At 49.4% G+C, this 14874-nt stretch overlaps 2 protein-coding genes across 2 annotated transcripts; one reads left to right on the top strand and one right to left on the bottom strand.

Moving 5' to 3' along the window:
* The first annotated feature begins 567 nt into the window (after positions 1-567).
* BO86DRAFT_145003 (uncharacterized protein) lies at positions 568-1254 on the top strand. Its single transcript, XM_025666241.1, has one exon. The coding sequence runs from the start codon at positions 696-698 to the stop codon at positions 1119-1121; it is 426 nt and encodes a 141-aa protein (XP_025525724.1). The 5' UTR covers positions 568-695; the 3' UTR covers positions 1122-1254.
* BO86DRAFT_420515 (uncharacterized protein) lies at positions 1164-3575 on the bottom strand (the record flags this gene model as incomplete). Its single annotated transcript, XM_025675211.1, has 3 exons — positions 1164-1211; positions 1269-1648; positions 1700-3575. The coding sequence occupies 3 exons, from the start codon at positions 3573-3575 to the stop codon at positions 1164-1166; spliced, it is 2304 nt and encodes a 767-aa protein (XP_025525725.1).
* Between the last annotated feature and the right edge of the window lie 11299 nt (positions 3576-14874).

Below are 14874 nucleotides of genomic sequence, written 5' to 3' on the forward strand. Positions count from 1 at the left end.
CCCCCAACCCCAACAACAAACTCTCGCTCTCCCTCGACATCCCCCCGCCCCTTACCTAATAACGTTTTCCTCTTTCGCCCGCTCTTTTTCTTCTCTCGACATGTCTCTGACTCCTTCTACTTAAATCCTTTCCCGTCGCACGATCAACGGTAGAAAGAGAGGTGAGCCAGGAGAAACACTGACCCGCCGCCACCTTCCATCAAGTACAATAAATCATACAGCTCTACACATGACAGAATCAGAGGAACTCAGGCGAACTATTGCATTGGCTTCACCAGTACCAGTCAACACTAGGAGAAGAGCGGTCCACGAACATCACTCGATGTATCCCACTTCTAGAAAAGAAAAAGAAGAGACAAAGATTTCGCTGTACACACACACACATAACAAACACCATGGCAGACGCAGGACGAGAAAAGAAGAAACGATGACACGATGACACTATGAGACAAGGTGTGAATGTGTGCAAAGGAGATGCTGCCCAATTTCCACGCTTCCAGAACAAAAGCAACAACCGCATGATTAAAGAGATGACTGAAATAATGACTGACGGACTGGCTCGGATGCAAAGGTCGATCGACCGTCCACCCCCGGTCATTCAATGGGAGGGTCCGGAATTAGTGTTGATGAGAAAAGGTCCAGGAAACCATAAACGTCACTGGGCTCACACGTACAACGTGACGCTGGCAGAGTAGATGAGATCGGAGCCCGATATCAGGGTGCAACAAAGTCTGAGGCCCAAAGAGCCGAAAGGGCCATGGGCAGAATTGCCTTTGATGGTTCCCGTCAATCCCACGCAATTCCTCACTGGCCGTGGAAAGACTCCCCATAGATCTCCATGCGTAGATAAAAGAACACAAGACACGAAACGAAGTCCAAGACCTGGAAGTGGTTTTCGCCGTAACACCCAGAACGCAGAGAGCAAACGCATGAAGAGATGGCCGGTTGAACCGTCGAGCACAGGTCGAATAGGAGGTCTCGGGCGCGCGACGGAGATCGATGATCAGCCCGGATCGAAAACCAAAACATCCTCTAGGGAAATAAAGGAAACAGGTCTACAAGATACCAAGGGGTACCATGCCGTCATAGATCGATCCAACACTTCTCAGGAGATTGAATAAGACAAGACACGCAGTTAAAACGCCTTTCATAAATGCAGCGACTCAGAGAAAGTGGGTATAGATTTTCGACGTTTCATGGACTTCCATCTCCTATCCCAGACAGTCAGTTACTCTCGTCGCGACCAACATGGAAACACAAGCACGTACCATCTTGAAGTTGTTGAGCTCCTCCTTGATTTGCTGGGCGAGCAGGGGCGTCAGGCGATTGCAAGTGGCAATGTCACCCCGACGATCATACTCCCCACTGGGCCACGTCTCATGAAACTGGATACGAGGGCTGAAAACGAGACTCTTGGCAAGCGGTGTGACAGGGGCGCTTTTGACCTCAGATCCCAGAAACCGGCTATCGGAGAGATAGTCATCTTCGCCAGCAATCTTGATTGCGTCGGAACGGCGGTTGCCAGACCGCGTCGGGTCCTCCGGTGTGCTAGGAACACTGGAATGCGGCGAGTCGCTGTTGTTGATCCCTTGGGAGTTCTCAAAGGACTTGGTGGAAGTGGTAGGGACATTGGTATCCGAGTTTGTCTCTGCGGCCAACTGTTAGATATGCCAACAAACAAATGAAGCAAGTTACTTACTTTTGAGAATGCCTTTCCGGACTGCTGCCAGGACTTCCGCTCGCTCTCTGTCTCCTCCAACAATGCTCTTGCGCGACTGACCCTTGTCAAGACCGCCATCATCATGACCTGCGGCACCTGATCCGATCAACTCCAATTTAGGAAACGCGGTACCCCCGTGGGGTAGATCGCGAGCGTCCGCGTTAACAGTCCCACTTTTACGCTCTGCTTCGATATTGACCACAGACAGTTGCGGCGCCATTGGCTCGGTGATTACAGCATCCGTGGATGATGTGCTCATGATTGACTTGGGGCGAAACAAGCCGACGAGAGACCGCGTCGATCGTTTCATCCCTTTGCCCATCTTTCGAAGCATGATTGATGCGGAAGACGCGGTCGAAGAGACGGAGAGATTGTCGGTGGAACTGTTGAAGATACGGCCTTGGTGGTGAGATGAATAAATGCTCTCGCCCAGTCCACTTGCCTCCTGCTGCTCAGCAATCGCCGCCTGCTCGGGGCCCAGCTCTTCCTGTAGCAATTCCCGGCGAGCCCTTTCCGCAGCAATGACCTCCTTCTTGTTCGACGCCTTACGGAGCTCAGAAGCACTGCCAAACGAGAAAGCCCTTCTCAATCTGGATTTACCCGGCCGTTTCAGGTCGTTCTTCGCCAACTCTGAGAGTCGTTCTGTAGCAGGATTTGCGGCTGCTGCAGGTGTGGGACTTGGAGTAGACTGCGGGGGTTTGGGGGAAGAGGGCTTCGAATCGACATCAACCGGCTGAGACAGGGGTGAGGGCTTGCTGGTCCGTTTGTTTTCCTCTGGTTTGCTGGGGCCTCGGCTTGACGGGTTTGCGTTTTCGATGTGTCCTGCATCGCGCACGGATGACGTAGAGGAGTGTGCAGACGGAATGCTTCCTTGAACATCTCGATTGGATTGAGCCGATCGGGGCCGGTGGTTTTGGTCGAAGTAATCCTGGCCACCTGTCGATGGGATCGGCGATGATGTAGGCAGGTGAAGTTGCATGTTGATGAGACCGGCGTTATCAATAGTACCCCAGCTTCGGCGACGGTACCGCTTAGCCAATTCCGTTTGAGGCTTGTCCGCACGTGAAGTGTCGTCTGCACTGGGCGCTCGAACGTGACCGGGGCGGCGGGCGCCGTCGGAAACAGAACCGGTTGACCCTGGAGAGCCGGGTGTGCCGGGTGTGCCGGGTTGGAGAAGGCTATCATCCATCGTGGGTGGTGCAGTCCGTGCCGACCCAGGTGCGTTCGTTTGTGGCTGTGGAGATGGAAGTCCCGCGGCACTGTCAGGACGCCGGTTTCCGCGTCGATACCGATCGGGAGAGGGCCGAGCAACGGTGGGAGAAGATATGTTCATGAAGTTCGAGGAGGGGATGTTGACCGTCGACAACGGACGCAAAGGAGGCTCAGCACGGAGCTGCCGGGATGGGATGGCGGAGTCGTCTTTCGACATGTAGGACTGCACAGAGGAGTTGGAGGATGAGTAAACAGAACCAGCTGCAGGGTGATAGGAAAAGCGCGAGTTGAGTCCGCCGTGAACAGAAGTTGCGGATAATTGGGGTGCGGAAGGAGCAGAAGAGGTACGATGCTCAGGTCTCAAGTGAGGAGAACCCGACTGACGATTGTGCATGCTCGTCGAATTGGAGAGGTTGGGGGTGCTGTTGAATTGGTAGGGGGCCACAGCCTGGTGGCTTGCCCTGTGTGTCGCTGAGTTGCCCGGGGTATTGTAGGGGTTCCAGGACATAGTCGAGTTCCGCGGATTTTGAGATTGTGAGGGAGGCGAAGAAGGTGCGAACACGCCCGAGGAAGATGATGGTCGAGTTTGGAGCACAGTAACCGTGCCACTTTGCTGAGGAATTGTCTGTACCAACGCAGCCATGGTGTTCTCCTCCGCTACTCAGAACGGAACAGGGTCCGACGCGTGACAGATAGCGTCACAAATAAGTTGGTCCCTTGAGAGGCAAGATTATTCTTCCAACACTTGGCAAGTCGAACGTCGAGATATATCCGAAGAAGTATTCAAGGGTAGGAGTAAGAGATAGGGAAAAGGAAAACAGGAGAGACTCTGTGCTACACACAGTTGTCAGTCAGCATTGCACAAGAGCGAGCGGGTTAACAGATTGGTTGAATTTCAAGGGTCGATGGCTCTCTAGCCACGATGGTGCTTTCCTCCTCAACCAGGGGGGGAAGAGGATGTTGTGGATGGGTGGGAGAGGGGAAGGGAGGATAGCGAAGGGAGCGTACCTGTTCTAGAAGAAATGCCAGTGAATTATACTGATACAACAAATAAAGAAAATGCGCTTCGGTTATGCAGAACGAATGCTGTTGAGGAAAAAGGAAGAAAGGGAAACGAAGGGCTCGGATCAGGCGATCGAAGAGGGAGGAGTTGGCGACGGAGGTACGACGGAAGGAACACAAGGCTCCAAGATGGCAGAGGCTGTCTAAAGCGGTCGAGCCATGTACACAGATGGAAACGAAGATCTGAAAGATAAGGACGAGGATGGCGAAAAAAAGATGAAGGAGGAGAAAACGGACAATGGGAGAAGTGAAGGGAGGGAAGTCCTGGGCACCTTGTCTTCTGAATCAAGCAGAAGACGGGCCGGCGGGCGAGGACGGAGAGGGAGGGAGGGGAGAGAAAAAAGAGATGGGGTAGGCGAGAAAACAAATAGAGGAGAGGAAGAAAAAGACGAGAAGAAGAGAGCCTAAAGGGCTGAAGGGTAAGATGGGAGAGGAAGAGGAAAAGGAATTAGGGAGGGGGAGAGAGTGAGTGAGTGAGTGAGAGGGAGAGGGAGAGATAATGGACGGGAGGAATGATGGGGATGGGGATGGGGATGGGATGGGATGGGATGGGATGGGATGGGATGGGAGTTGCGCTGCGCTGCGCTGCTAGGTTCTCTCACACACTCTTGTCTCTCTCTCTCTCTCTCTCTCTTGTTCACTCTTAGGGGAGGTCGACGACTGACAGGCGGGCGGAGACTGACGGACGGGATTTTCCAGACACCGCGAGAACGGAAACGCCAGGCACACACACTTTCTCTTTCTTTACTCCCAATCCCTCTAACACTGACCAATTCCAATGATCTGTTATTTATTCTATGCTTGTTTGATTCAGAAAGGTTCTGATTTTATTCTGTTGGTGTTTTTTATCATCCATATACACTTCAAGTAAGAGGTGAAAGAATGATTCTCCAGCCAGATAGAACTCGAAGACAAAAATAATAATAAAAGAAAAAAAAGAAAAAAAGAAAAGGAAAAATAAGTGGACAAGATGGTGGGTGGATGGTTGCTGATAGAAAATCCACGAGGCAAAACCGATGAAGTGTATGTACATACATTGTACAGTATGGTACATACAGAGAGTACAGAGTCTTCGTGGAGAACCTTAAAAGAAGGACGCAAAGAATAATATTTTTCATCCAGATTACTCTTATTGCAGGTGCCAGTCATACATGAGAAGCAGTAGTTGAAAAAAAATGCAGTGATTGTCAAGCTTGACACCTACCATGTAAGTTATCACTCTCTGATCCTCTTTCTGGTGGATGGGAAGATAAATCAATCGTATCACCCAGCGCAGGTGAAATGTTCGCAGTCCGATAGCCGTAGGTAGGTTAAAGTTCGAATTACTCTCCTGAGAGTCGGTCCTGGGCCTCTCCCTTCTGCATCAGCCAGCGAGCTATTATTATTCGCTCGTCCGACGAAAGGGGTAAGACATCTTTGGGGCTGTAGACTGGAGAGGGCATAGAACGGTAAATCCGGGTCCATCAGCTGGTAACCGGTACGGAGAGAGTATGGAGGTTAGTTAGTACGGAGTAGGTACTAGACTGGGGACTAGTCACTCGTAGTCTTGCTCGCTCTGCACTCTGTAAGTCATGCTCTGCCTTTTTCTGCCCTGTTGCCTTGCTATCTTGCTCAGTAGACTAAAGTAAGTATTCCGTACCTAGTCTTGTTATCGATACGACTATTCCCCATCCTCGATACGTGAGCGGGTCAAGAGCAGCACACCCCCTCTCTTCCTATGGACAGATACTAATGCCAATCCACTCCATCCATGGATGGAAACAGTAATCGAAGGCGAAGAAACTAAGGTTACCTGGGGAGGCTAGGAGTGGATGGTGGACGGGGCGTAAGTAAATCTGCCGGCCGGTGCCTGGTTCCGTGGTCGAGTAGATATCGATAGATGATAAGTGGGATAAGTGGGATCGATCTCTTCTACGTACTTCTGGAGGGGTGGGTGAGTAATGGTGATAGTGGTGACAATGGTGATGATGATAGGTGTTTGTATGTTCTTAGTAATGAGCTTGTGAAGTTTGAATCGCATACTGTCAGCGTGTTTGATCACTTGTCCTGCCTCAGGCTGAGATGAGCCGCCTCCTTTTCCCTGCCCTGATTTGCAACAGCAGTAGCAGTAGCAGTAGCAGCAACTCCTCCTCGGTATAAGAAGAAGAACTGAACAGAACGTGCTAGGTGCATGAGCCCATAACTGGGACCATATGCGTTCCTAGCGAACTGGATAGTCCGATGGGAACGGAGCAAATTGGAAGCTGATTTGCAGCCACACGCCAACTAAAATTCTTAGCTGTCACGCCATGACTGCTAGTCCTGGCAGTTCTGCCCAGGTTTTTCCCAGAAACCACACAAAAAGTGCTACGGAAGCTCGGAGAAACCGTCCGGAGGTAGCTAGTTCGGTAACCGCGTAGGGGAAAGTTCCCTCGGTCGCGGGACTGTTGCCGCCTTGCACCGATGGGCATAAGAGGGGCCGGCCTTCCCTCGTGGATAATAATAGATTAATGCCATTATTGTACCAGGCCGATAGTAATGTCCAGGGTTTCTTGCTGAACTTCCTGCAAGTGAACCACTTCCCACACATTCTTCTTTAGCATGGCCGGCACTGGATGGTCTTACCGAGCATCTTCCCCCTGAAACCAGCTTTGTAATCTTTATTTACCATGCAAAAAATAGTTTTTGTTGTGAAAGGAACAGAAAGGGTTTAACTCGACGCAGTCTCATGGAAGAGGAATCCCGGAAGGGTTTCTCCTGTACAATGATCTCACCGAGAAGATCATCACCTCACTAACCATCAGCATCACCCCGGATTTCCCGCCTTATGCCTCAATATGATGAAACTGGCGGTGGTCTCGTTCTTCCCAAACACAACAAGTATCTCATGGCTGCCATCTGTGTACTACTATCAATCCTGATAATTCTCTGAGTCAACAAGCACACAACCCCTTTAAAAACAAACAAAACACACACAGAGAAAAAAAAAAGCTGTTGAACTCAAATTCCCCTGAGAGTACCAAGCTCCCCTAACGACAAGTTCGAATTCCCATGAAATCGAGTCAGGTCATTCCAATCTCCAGCAACCAGTGGGATCCTCCCGTCGACTAGTTCCGTGGTTCAGATTTGTTCCACCAGCGTGTAACCCACGACGAAGAGTAATGGGCATAACCCGCGTTTTCGGGTGGCCCCCCCCCCCTCTCTCTCAATGAAATGAAATTCAGGCTCCTGCTTCTCTTTTCGTCTCCGGTTGCAGCAAAAATTCCCGTGTCGCAAATTCAGACTCCTACGGAGCTTTGTGTACCATGGGACAGATCATAATGATTCAACCATCTGCCGTTGTAGTTGTCGGTCTGTTCTTGGTTTCCTCTTTGGGGGGGAGGACCGCCAACTTAAACCGTTTGCAATACGAACTGAATCGGATGTCCCGAGTTGGTACCATGAAACTGTGAACCCTCAAGATCCAGTCTTCCTTCAATTGTGGTAAGTGGTAAGGTTGGTGCTCTGTACCATATATCTGATATACCTACCGAGTTCCCTCCCCATGCTTTATCGTCAAAAGTGTAGGTGATGTCAGCTCTTCTCAACTGAGCCGAACAACAAGTCGTTTCAGCATCACGGAATCGCGTAGTACTGAGTAAGAGACGCTGGATTCGCAATGCATCTATGGGGTGCATCTGGAATATTCACCGTATTCTTCGGGATTGGTAGATCACATTAGTTTAGTCCCTCCTATACTGCCAATTGATGACAGCCAGCCACGCAAAGTATCGAGCGAACGGGCCCTTCCAACTGTAGGGCAGAACACGGATTGGGAAAGGAGAATCAATAGAAGCACCCAAGGAAGTAGAGCTACGTTACAACAACAAACAAAAAAGCATGGAAAGATTCGGACTGGTTGTCAATCCGACTGAAAAATCTACAAGCTAATCTTTCAGAGTTAGAATTCTGGCTATTGACGCAGTGCATTGCAGTAGCCACACACACACACACACACACACACACACACACATACACACACACCATTCAACTCTTTTTCTCTACCCCCCCCCCTCTCTCTCTCTTTCTCTCGCCCTCGCTCGGAAAGTTCTCGGCCACTGTAGGGTTTGAAACAACGTTTTGCCTCTCGTAACGGATCATGTCAGAGACGATCGAGGATGAGCCGCTTGAGGCAAAAACTGACTTTAAGGTATGTGGCGGATATTTCGGCCATCGTCTACTATAGGCAGGTAGGCAATTAGGCAGGCAATCCGAGCTTCCAGATCGCAAAGTTAATCTCTTTCGATGTTTCAAAGCTTGGCAACATTCTTCTTGGGGCTGAACCCGAGACTCTGGATAGCTGGACGGGAAAGGACTCGCTTACTGATGCTGTATGGGGATAACTCAACTACGGCCAAGTACTGCTACCGTGGAAGTTCTCATTCGTATACTGGGGTAAAAGGGGTATCTATCAGATGATTAGAAGCAAGAAGGGGCTCGTAAAGAGAAGGGGATAAATTCAATAGCCTGATCAACTAGAACTATATTCTGAGGTTCTGGTCGTGCTGCTGACTGTCGGTGAGCCCAAAGCTTACTATCTGATCCGTCAAGTTACTCCCACTTGTCGTGATCATGGGGCGTTCGGAAGATCGGTTCAGCCCAGGTCGTGCCAGCCTGCCAGGCCGACCGAGATAGATACAGACATGTGTACTCCGTACAATACTCGGTACATTGATTATCTGAGGATCAAGCGGGACGGGGGAGACAGGGTGTTGTTGCGTTTTGGCTTGGGAGCGGAGATTGTCGAAGAGGCCCCACTTGGGATGGGTTCAATCCGCGGGTTTGTGTCCTCAAGACTCAAAGCTCCAACGAGCTCAACTCTCATTTTCCTTCGCTTCGCTACCACCGACGAGAGGGAAGGTTAAACAGCTCCAATGTTCCATTGTTTGTTTGCTCACCCTAATCACTCTGTAATTTCAACTCATCGGAGGCTGCCAACGCTCCTACCACGTTTGATTGAATTACCAATTAATTTCGGAGATGGGTAACCGAAGGCTTTCATCTCAAACTGAAACCCGGATCGTTGGTACAGTACCGTGAATCGTGAATCTCCCACACAATCCACAATGATGTGGCTAATTCATCTCATAATCTCCATCACCCCCTCCTTTTGCTGCTCTTTCTTCTCCTGCCCTCTCTCGCCCACAGACTCTCATGTGGTTAGTGCCACTGCAGATCCCCTGTAAGGAGTTCCCGCGTGATCGACAAGAGCAACGTCGCCATAGTCATCGCCATCAACATCTTTTCTTTGACAAGACAGCTACTCCGTAGCTAGCCACACCTCCCCAGCCTGCCAGCAAAACCGCGGCGGGCACATGGACCACAAAGGTAGATTGAACAGGACCGTGGCTGTGAACAGTGGGCAGCGGGCAGCGGGCAACACTGCCATCAAGTTTCACGTCTTGTGTCTCAATCTCCCTCCCCACCTCCACGGTGCCCGTCTCTAGGTATCCATACACAAAGGCAAACAATTCCATCTACACAATACGGCTATCCATGCAATCGAAGCCTATGTCCAGTACTGCTAACTTCTACCGAGTAATTGCGCAGTGACACAAAGATGCTATGACCCTCCCTTCCATCTAATCTCTTATCATAGTCATACTCATAGTCTCATACTGTACATCTTCCTCAAACCCCCTACTCCTCCAACTCAGGGCCCCCTTCCCCCTTATCTAGTACGACTACGCAGTTTAGGACCCGTAGACTCGGACCGAACACCCCGCCGAGCCCGGTAGACCATCTTGCTGGTATCCCACCAGCCCATTCCTCGGTAGACAGCTTGGAAGTGGAGCAAGGGAAGGAACCAGAAAAACCACTTTCCGCTCGTCTAACCGATACGTTATCTAGGCATTCACATTACTGCCACCACTGAAGCGAGCTGCCGGAAGCGACTTGGCAGAGACTAGGAGCAGAGAATCAAATAATCGTTGCACCCCGTACTCATATAAGACATGCTCTCCTCGTATTCGATGACTTATGCGCTATGCACAAACAACAATGACATTGGACTGTGCGCAGGACAATGAGCACATTTCCGATAAATGATCCGATAAACAAAACCACGGGTCCACTCAACTTCAATCTCCAAGGAAGCAAACAGTCATGTCATCTGTCTAAGAATCGAGCAGATTGAACCACACCATCATCATCATCATCATCATCATCATCATCATCATCAAAACCGCGCACTGGAGATCAGACATTTCAGCGACCAGCAATTCCCTGTCTTTAGAAAAAACCGACAAATCCTGGCAATCCCATAGCCCGGCAATCAGAGTAATGAGATAATTATGATATGATCCCCGAAGTACAACGGCAAATTCTCTAACGGCGATTTGCGGTTTTCCATCCCGCGGGTTCGGCACATACTCCTACTCGTAGTATGGTAGGTAGGTACTCACAACCTCCGTCATAGAGCTTTTGTGCCTTGCTTGGGCATTTCCGGTCACTTCATTCTTCGCCCCAAACACGATCAAAATCCGCAAATCACCACCCAGTAAATAAGAAATCATCGGCTTGAACCGCAACCGCGGATGCAGTACTGCACTTAGTGGAGCTGTTGCCTGAAAAGACAGGCAGCCAGCCAGTCAGCCAAGGCAAGATAACCAGCATTGACCGCGGAATCCAGGGGACGATCGAAATCTAAACCCCCCCCCCCTCCTCCCAATGGAAACGCAAATCTCACATGGCAGGTCGGGAGATGATGTTTGGTTTGTCTGTCATATTTCCGAGTACGAGTCATCATCCAGGAACAGATCCATGCTCATGATGATGGGAAGATGGGGTAAGAGACCCCGGACGTAGAGTACCATACATATATTCCCCTCATGATAAAAAAACCTACAGGGAAAAAAAGGTTTAAGTAACTGTCGTCGGGGGGCCTGGACCGGCTAGATTGACCCCGGATTTTGTGAACGAGCTAGCGAGGAATTCGAATCAATTGTCCTGGAATGAGGGGGGTACATCCTCCAGGTTTATCGATTGGTTGCTGGTGGCGCGGGTGACAGGGAACTGGTCGGAATTGATTGCTTCGATATGCCCGTCGGAGCTATTGGCTGGCTGGCTAATGGTTCACGAAATCCGGGGAGGGGACATAGAGGCAGGGAGTAGCCCCGGCAGGGACATGGGTCATTGTGTATGGTAAGAGTCTGGTGTCGCAGCTGCTGCGGGCAATTATTACTTAGTCGAAGCTGACTGACTGCATGGGTTAATCTGCTTGATGCGTCGGGGTACTCCTGCGACTGTTGTCCGTTATAATCAATTGCTACGATGTATGATGTTCAGCTTGGTCGATGTATTGCTGCTTCTCAAGGACTGCCTGGTAAGCATTTCGTTTCACTGGGTCAGAGTTTCTTCAATGATGTGTTCGAGTAGAACTGCCTGCTATAAGGGGGCAAAAAACCTACAAATCCTTTGCTACCATTACCAGAAGTCTCTCTTTTCAAGGCAGTACTTACGAGTATAATCACGAAGCACCGGTCGGCAACATATCCCACGCACACGGATAGATCCTTCTTATCGCTACCACCTTACCTTGGTGCTATCAGCTATCTATCGCATCCCGTCACTCAAGCCTTAGTATACCTAGTACATACCTATAGCCAGCGGAACCCTGAAATGCAGGACGTCCCCGCGCCAACACTCGCCAGCCAAGCCATCTGATCTCATCATCATCTCACCAAGAGTCATGAACCCTGAAAAATCACAACCCGCGAGCTACTTTCTCCACTCGTGGCAAACTTCCCAACCCTGGTCTGGGGCAGAGGGGGAGGCTTTTGCGTCCATCTACTGCAGGAAGTTTAGTCTCAACGTGCTCAGATAAACAAATAGATTGAAACGACAATCAACCTGCAGGGAGGGGCAACCTCCATCCACTATCTGGCAGTCTGATTGGCCGCACGGAGATAAAAATCCCAGCCAGTATCCATGCAGTCGAGATTAAGATATCTCTCTGTTCCCCTCTCCAGTAGACCACATGTGTGAAATTACGGAGTAGAAGGAGTAAAAGGTCCCAGAACAAGCCCGAGACAAGGCAGGGACACATCACTATGCATACTGAGCACATTATTGCTGCTGCTGCTGCTGCAAACAGCCCAACAAATACTCCGTAGCAGTGTGCCCTACTCATCACGGAGATATACCTGAAACGCCTTAATTGCTTGGTGACTACGGAGTCCTTCCCCTCTGATCTGTCCGGACATTAGCCTAGCGGCCAACACGCTATGATTGTTCTCGGAGGTTAAAGAACCACACCAGGATGCAGCCTACCCCTGGTCTTCGTCGGTTATGACGAAGAAACCATGGTACTTTTTCTCTTGTAGAGAAACAGGGGAGGTTCTGTATACATGGCCACCATAAGCTTGCCTAACTACGACTACGAATACTATACCGTCCTTCCCTCCCCGGAGTACCGCCCTCCAGCCTGATAGGGTCGTAGTACAGTACATACCACATCGCGCCTCCAGGCCGTCATCTGACCTAAGTCCCCTCACTTGTCTGGTCCTGACTTTGGAGTTTACCGAGCGACCGACGAATAGACAGTAACTTATAGGTGTGCATTTTATTTCATACTGGACACTACTGTCATGACAGTAGCAGAGCGAGATGACACCGCTCAAAGCCCCCCCAATCAACACAGCTCGCAATCAAACTAAAGTTTGACGAAAAGTCCATCAAGCATTGGAATTAGCCCAAGCCCATCCCCCTCGAACAACAACAAAGTACAGTAAGAACGTACCGGTACATTGCCTCTGTTGTAAGTAAGTAGAAACCGATTGTCATCCACTCTCACACTAGCGCCATCTGCATGTCGCTGCAATCGGAAAACCACCAAGCGGGGTTTTTCGCTGACTTGTTCGCGTAAGGATTCATTTCCGCTAGGCTGCTGACCTGACCTGACCTTCCTTCCTACTTGGTTTTAAGACGCGGACGGCGATCAAATCTTCATCTCATATGGGCAGAGGGAAATAAAAAAGAATTGTGGCTTCTGTGATCTGTATGGTTGCTTTGAAAGTCTCTCACGCGTACGGTACCTTTTTTTGGGGGAGCTTGAGAGGGGCAGTCAACCTTGAACATTTCCGAGTCATGTATGCGACAGACGTTGTCACTGAATATTTCGATCGATATTGGGATCTCCTCAGCAATCCCGAAGTAAGAAAGAGAGAGAGAGAGAGAGAGAGTAAAACCTGACAGGCGCCAACTCTCTCCCGGAATTGGGCATTGCATGTGTTGTTGCGTAGGTAATGGTTCGCTGGCTTATCTGCTCCTGCTGGCTGTCGTCCGCTGAGTCAAGTTTCGTATGTTCCTACGTAAGTGTTTCAAAGCACGAGGAAAGAACCACATCTCCCCGACTTTTCCGGCCCGAAAATCTTGAGACACACCTACCGGACATACACACATGAGATATTTCCTATTGAAATTGAACATCCCGGGTCAGAAAGACTGAAAGACGGCAGGCAAGCAACATCTCAGACATGAACCGCCCGATCTTGACCCACTTCACTTGCGGGGTCCACAAGAGAAGGAGAAGCAGTCGCAGAAGCATGAGCAGCAGCAGCAACCTAATCAAACCATAATTCCAATGCAATCACCTCAAGAAGTAATTAAGTGACGATAAAGACGGGAACATTGACACAACTATCACGAGTATCATGCCATTAAACCGATCCGGAAGGAGCGTAGATCTTCTTGATATCATCACCATCACCATCACCCTCGTCATCAACGGTACAAACAAAACCAAATCTTCTTCCTCAATCTCCGACTACCATCATATCCTCCGGCACATACGTATGCATCCCACAACCCCAGGCTGGAATCCTTAATCTCTCTTATTTGTCATTCTGAGGAATTGCCCCAAACAAGGATGAAATCGAACCGCCCGCGAAACAAGAAGCATAATTAGTGGAGCTGCAGCAAACACGGGTGTGTGCCGGTGGGTACCCGGGTTTCTTTGGGCCTTCCTTTAACTTAAACTCTCTAACGTGGTGAATCGTCGGGAGGAGTGTTGTTTAAACTTACGGCACGGTGGGATGGATGTTGGTGAGTTTGAAGGGTGTCATGGATGGGTCTTGGGCTATGCTGTAATCTCTTTGGCTATGGATTATGCTCTAGATTCTATGCTCAAGTTCTATGTTGAGGTTCCAGGCTTTGAATTTGACATGAACATATTCGATGAGATTGGTGCATTCTACACGATTAAAACTATAATGGTATGGTTGTAAAGGATGATTAATCCTCAGGTTGTCAGGCACTGCAATGCTGAAGTTCGAATGGACCAAGCTGCACCTCTAGGATTATGCATTATTGTTTCTAATGATTCTAAAGAGATGAACCCTCAGGCTGCCAGGTATTGAGTACCCCAAAGTATGAGATAGGCACTTACAAGGTACTGTACATTGACCTGCATCTCTAGGAAGCCATGCTCCACTGTTAGTATTAGTTGTCATAATATGAATTCTCAGGCTGCATGGCCATCAGTATCTCCAGGTGTAAGGCATAGTACATAGATCTGCCTTTTTAGTAAGTTATTCTCTGCTGTACTTGGCAGTCGCGTCCGATTCTTGGAGTAAGAAATACTGCATACCAATCTACACCTCTAGTAAATCATGCTCTTTTGTGATTACGTACTAGATACAGCATCTTGCTGTGCATATTGTATCTGTAGGTTACCTTGGCATGTCATATACAGAGCATACTTCGACATACTGTGGCATGAGATATCTCAAGGGCTATACAGATCAAAGTTGCAAGCAAGAGGTCCTCATGCATAGCTGTAGTGTTGTATATGAACAAGAAATAATCATCAACAATGACTATCTAGACCAGTAGAAGTATAAGTAGTATCAAAGAATCCTTGT

This window comes from Aspergillus japonicus (assembly GCF_003184785.1).
Source record: "Aspergillus japonicus CBS 114.51 unplaced genomic scaffold BO86scaffold_41, whole genome shotgun sequence".
Classification (NCBI taxonomy): domain Eukaryota; kingdom Fungi; phylum Ascomycota; class Eurotiomycetes; order Eurotiales; family Aspergillaceae; genus Aspergillus; species Aspergillus japonicus.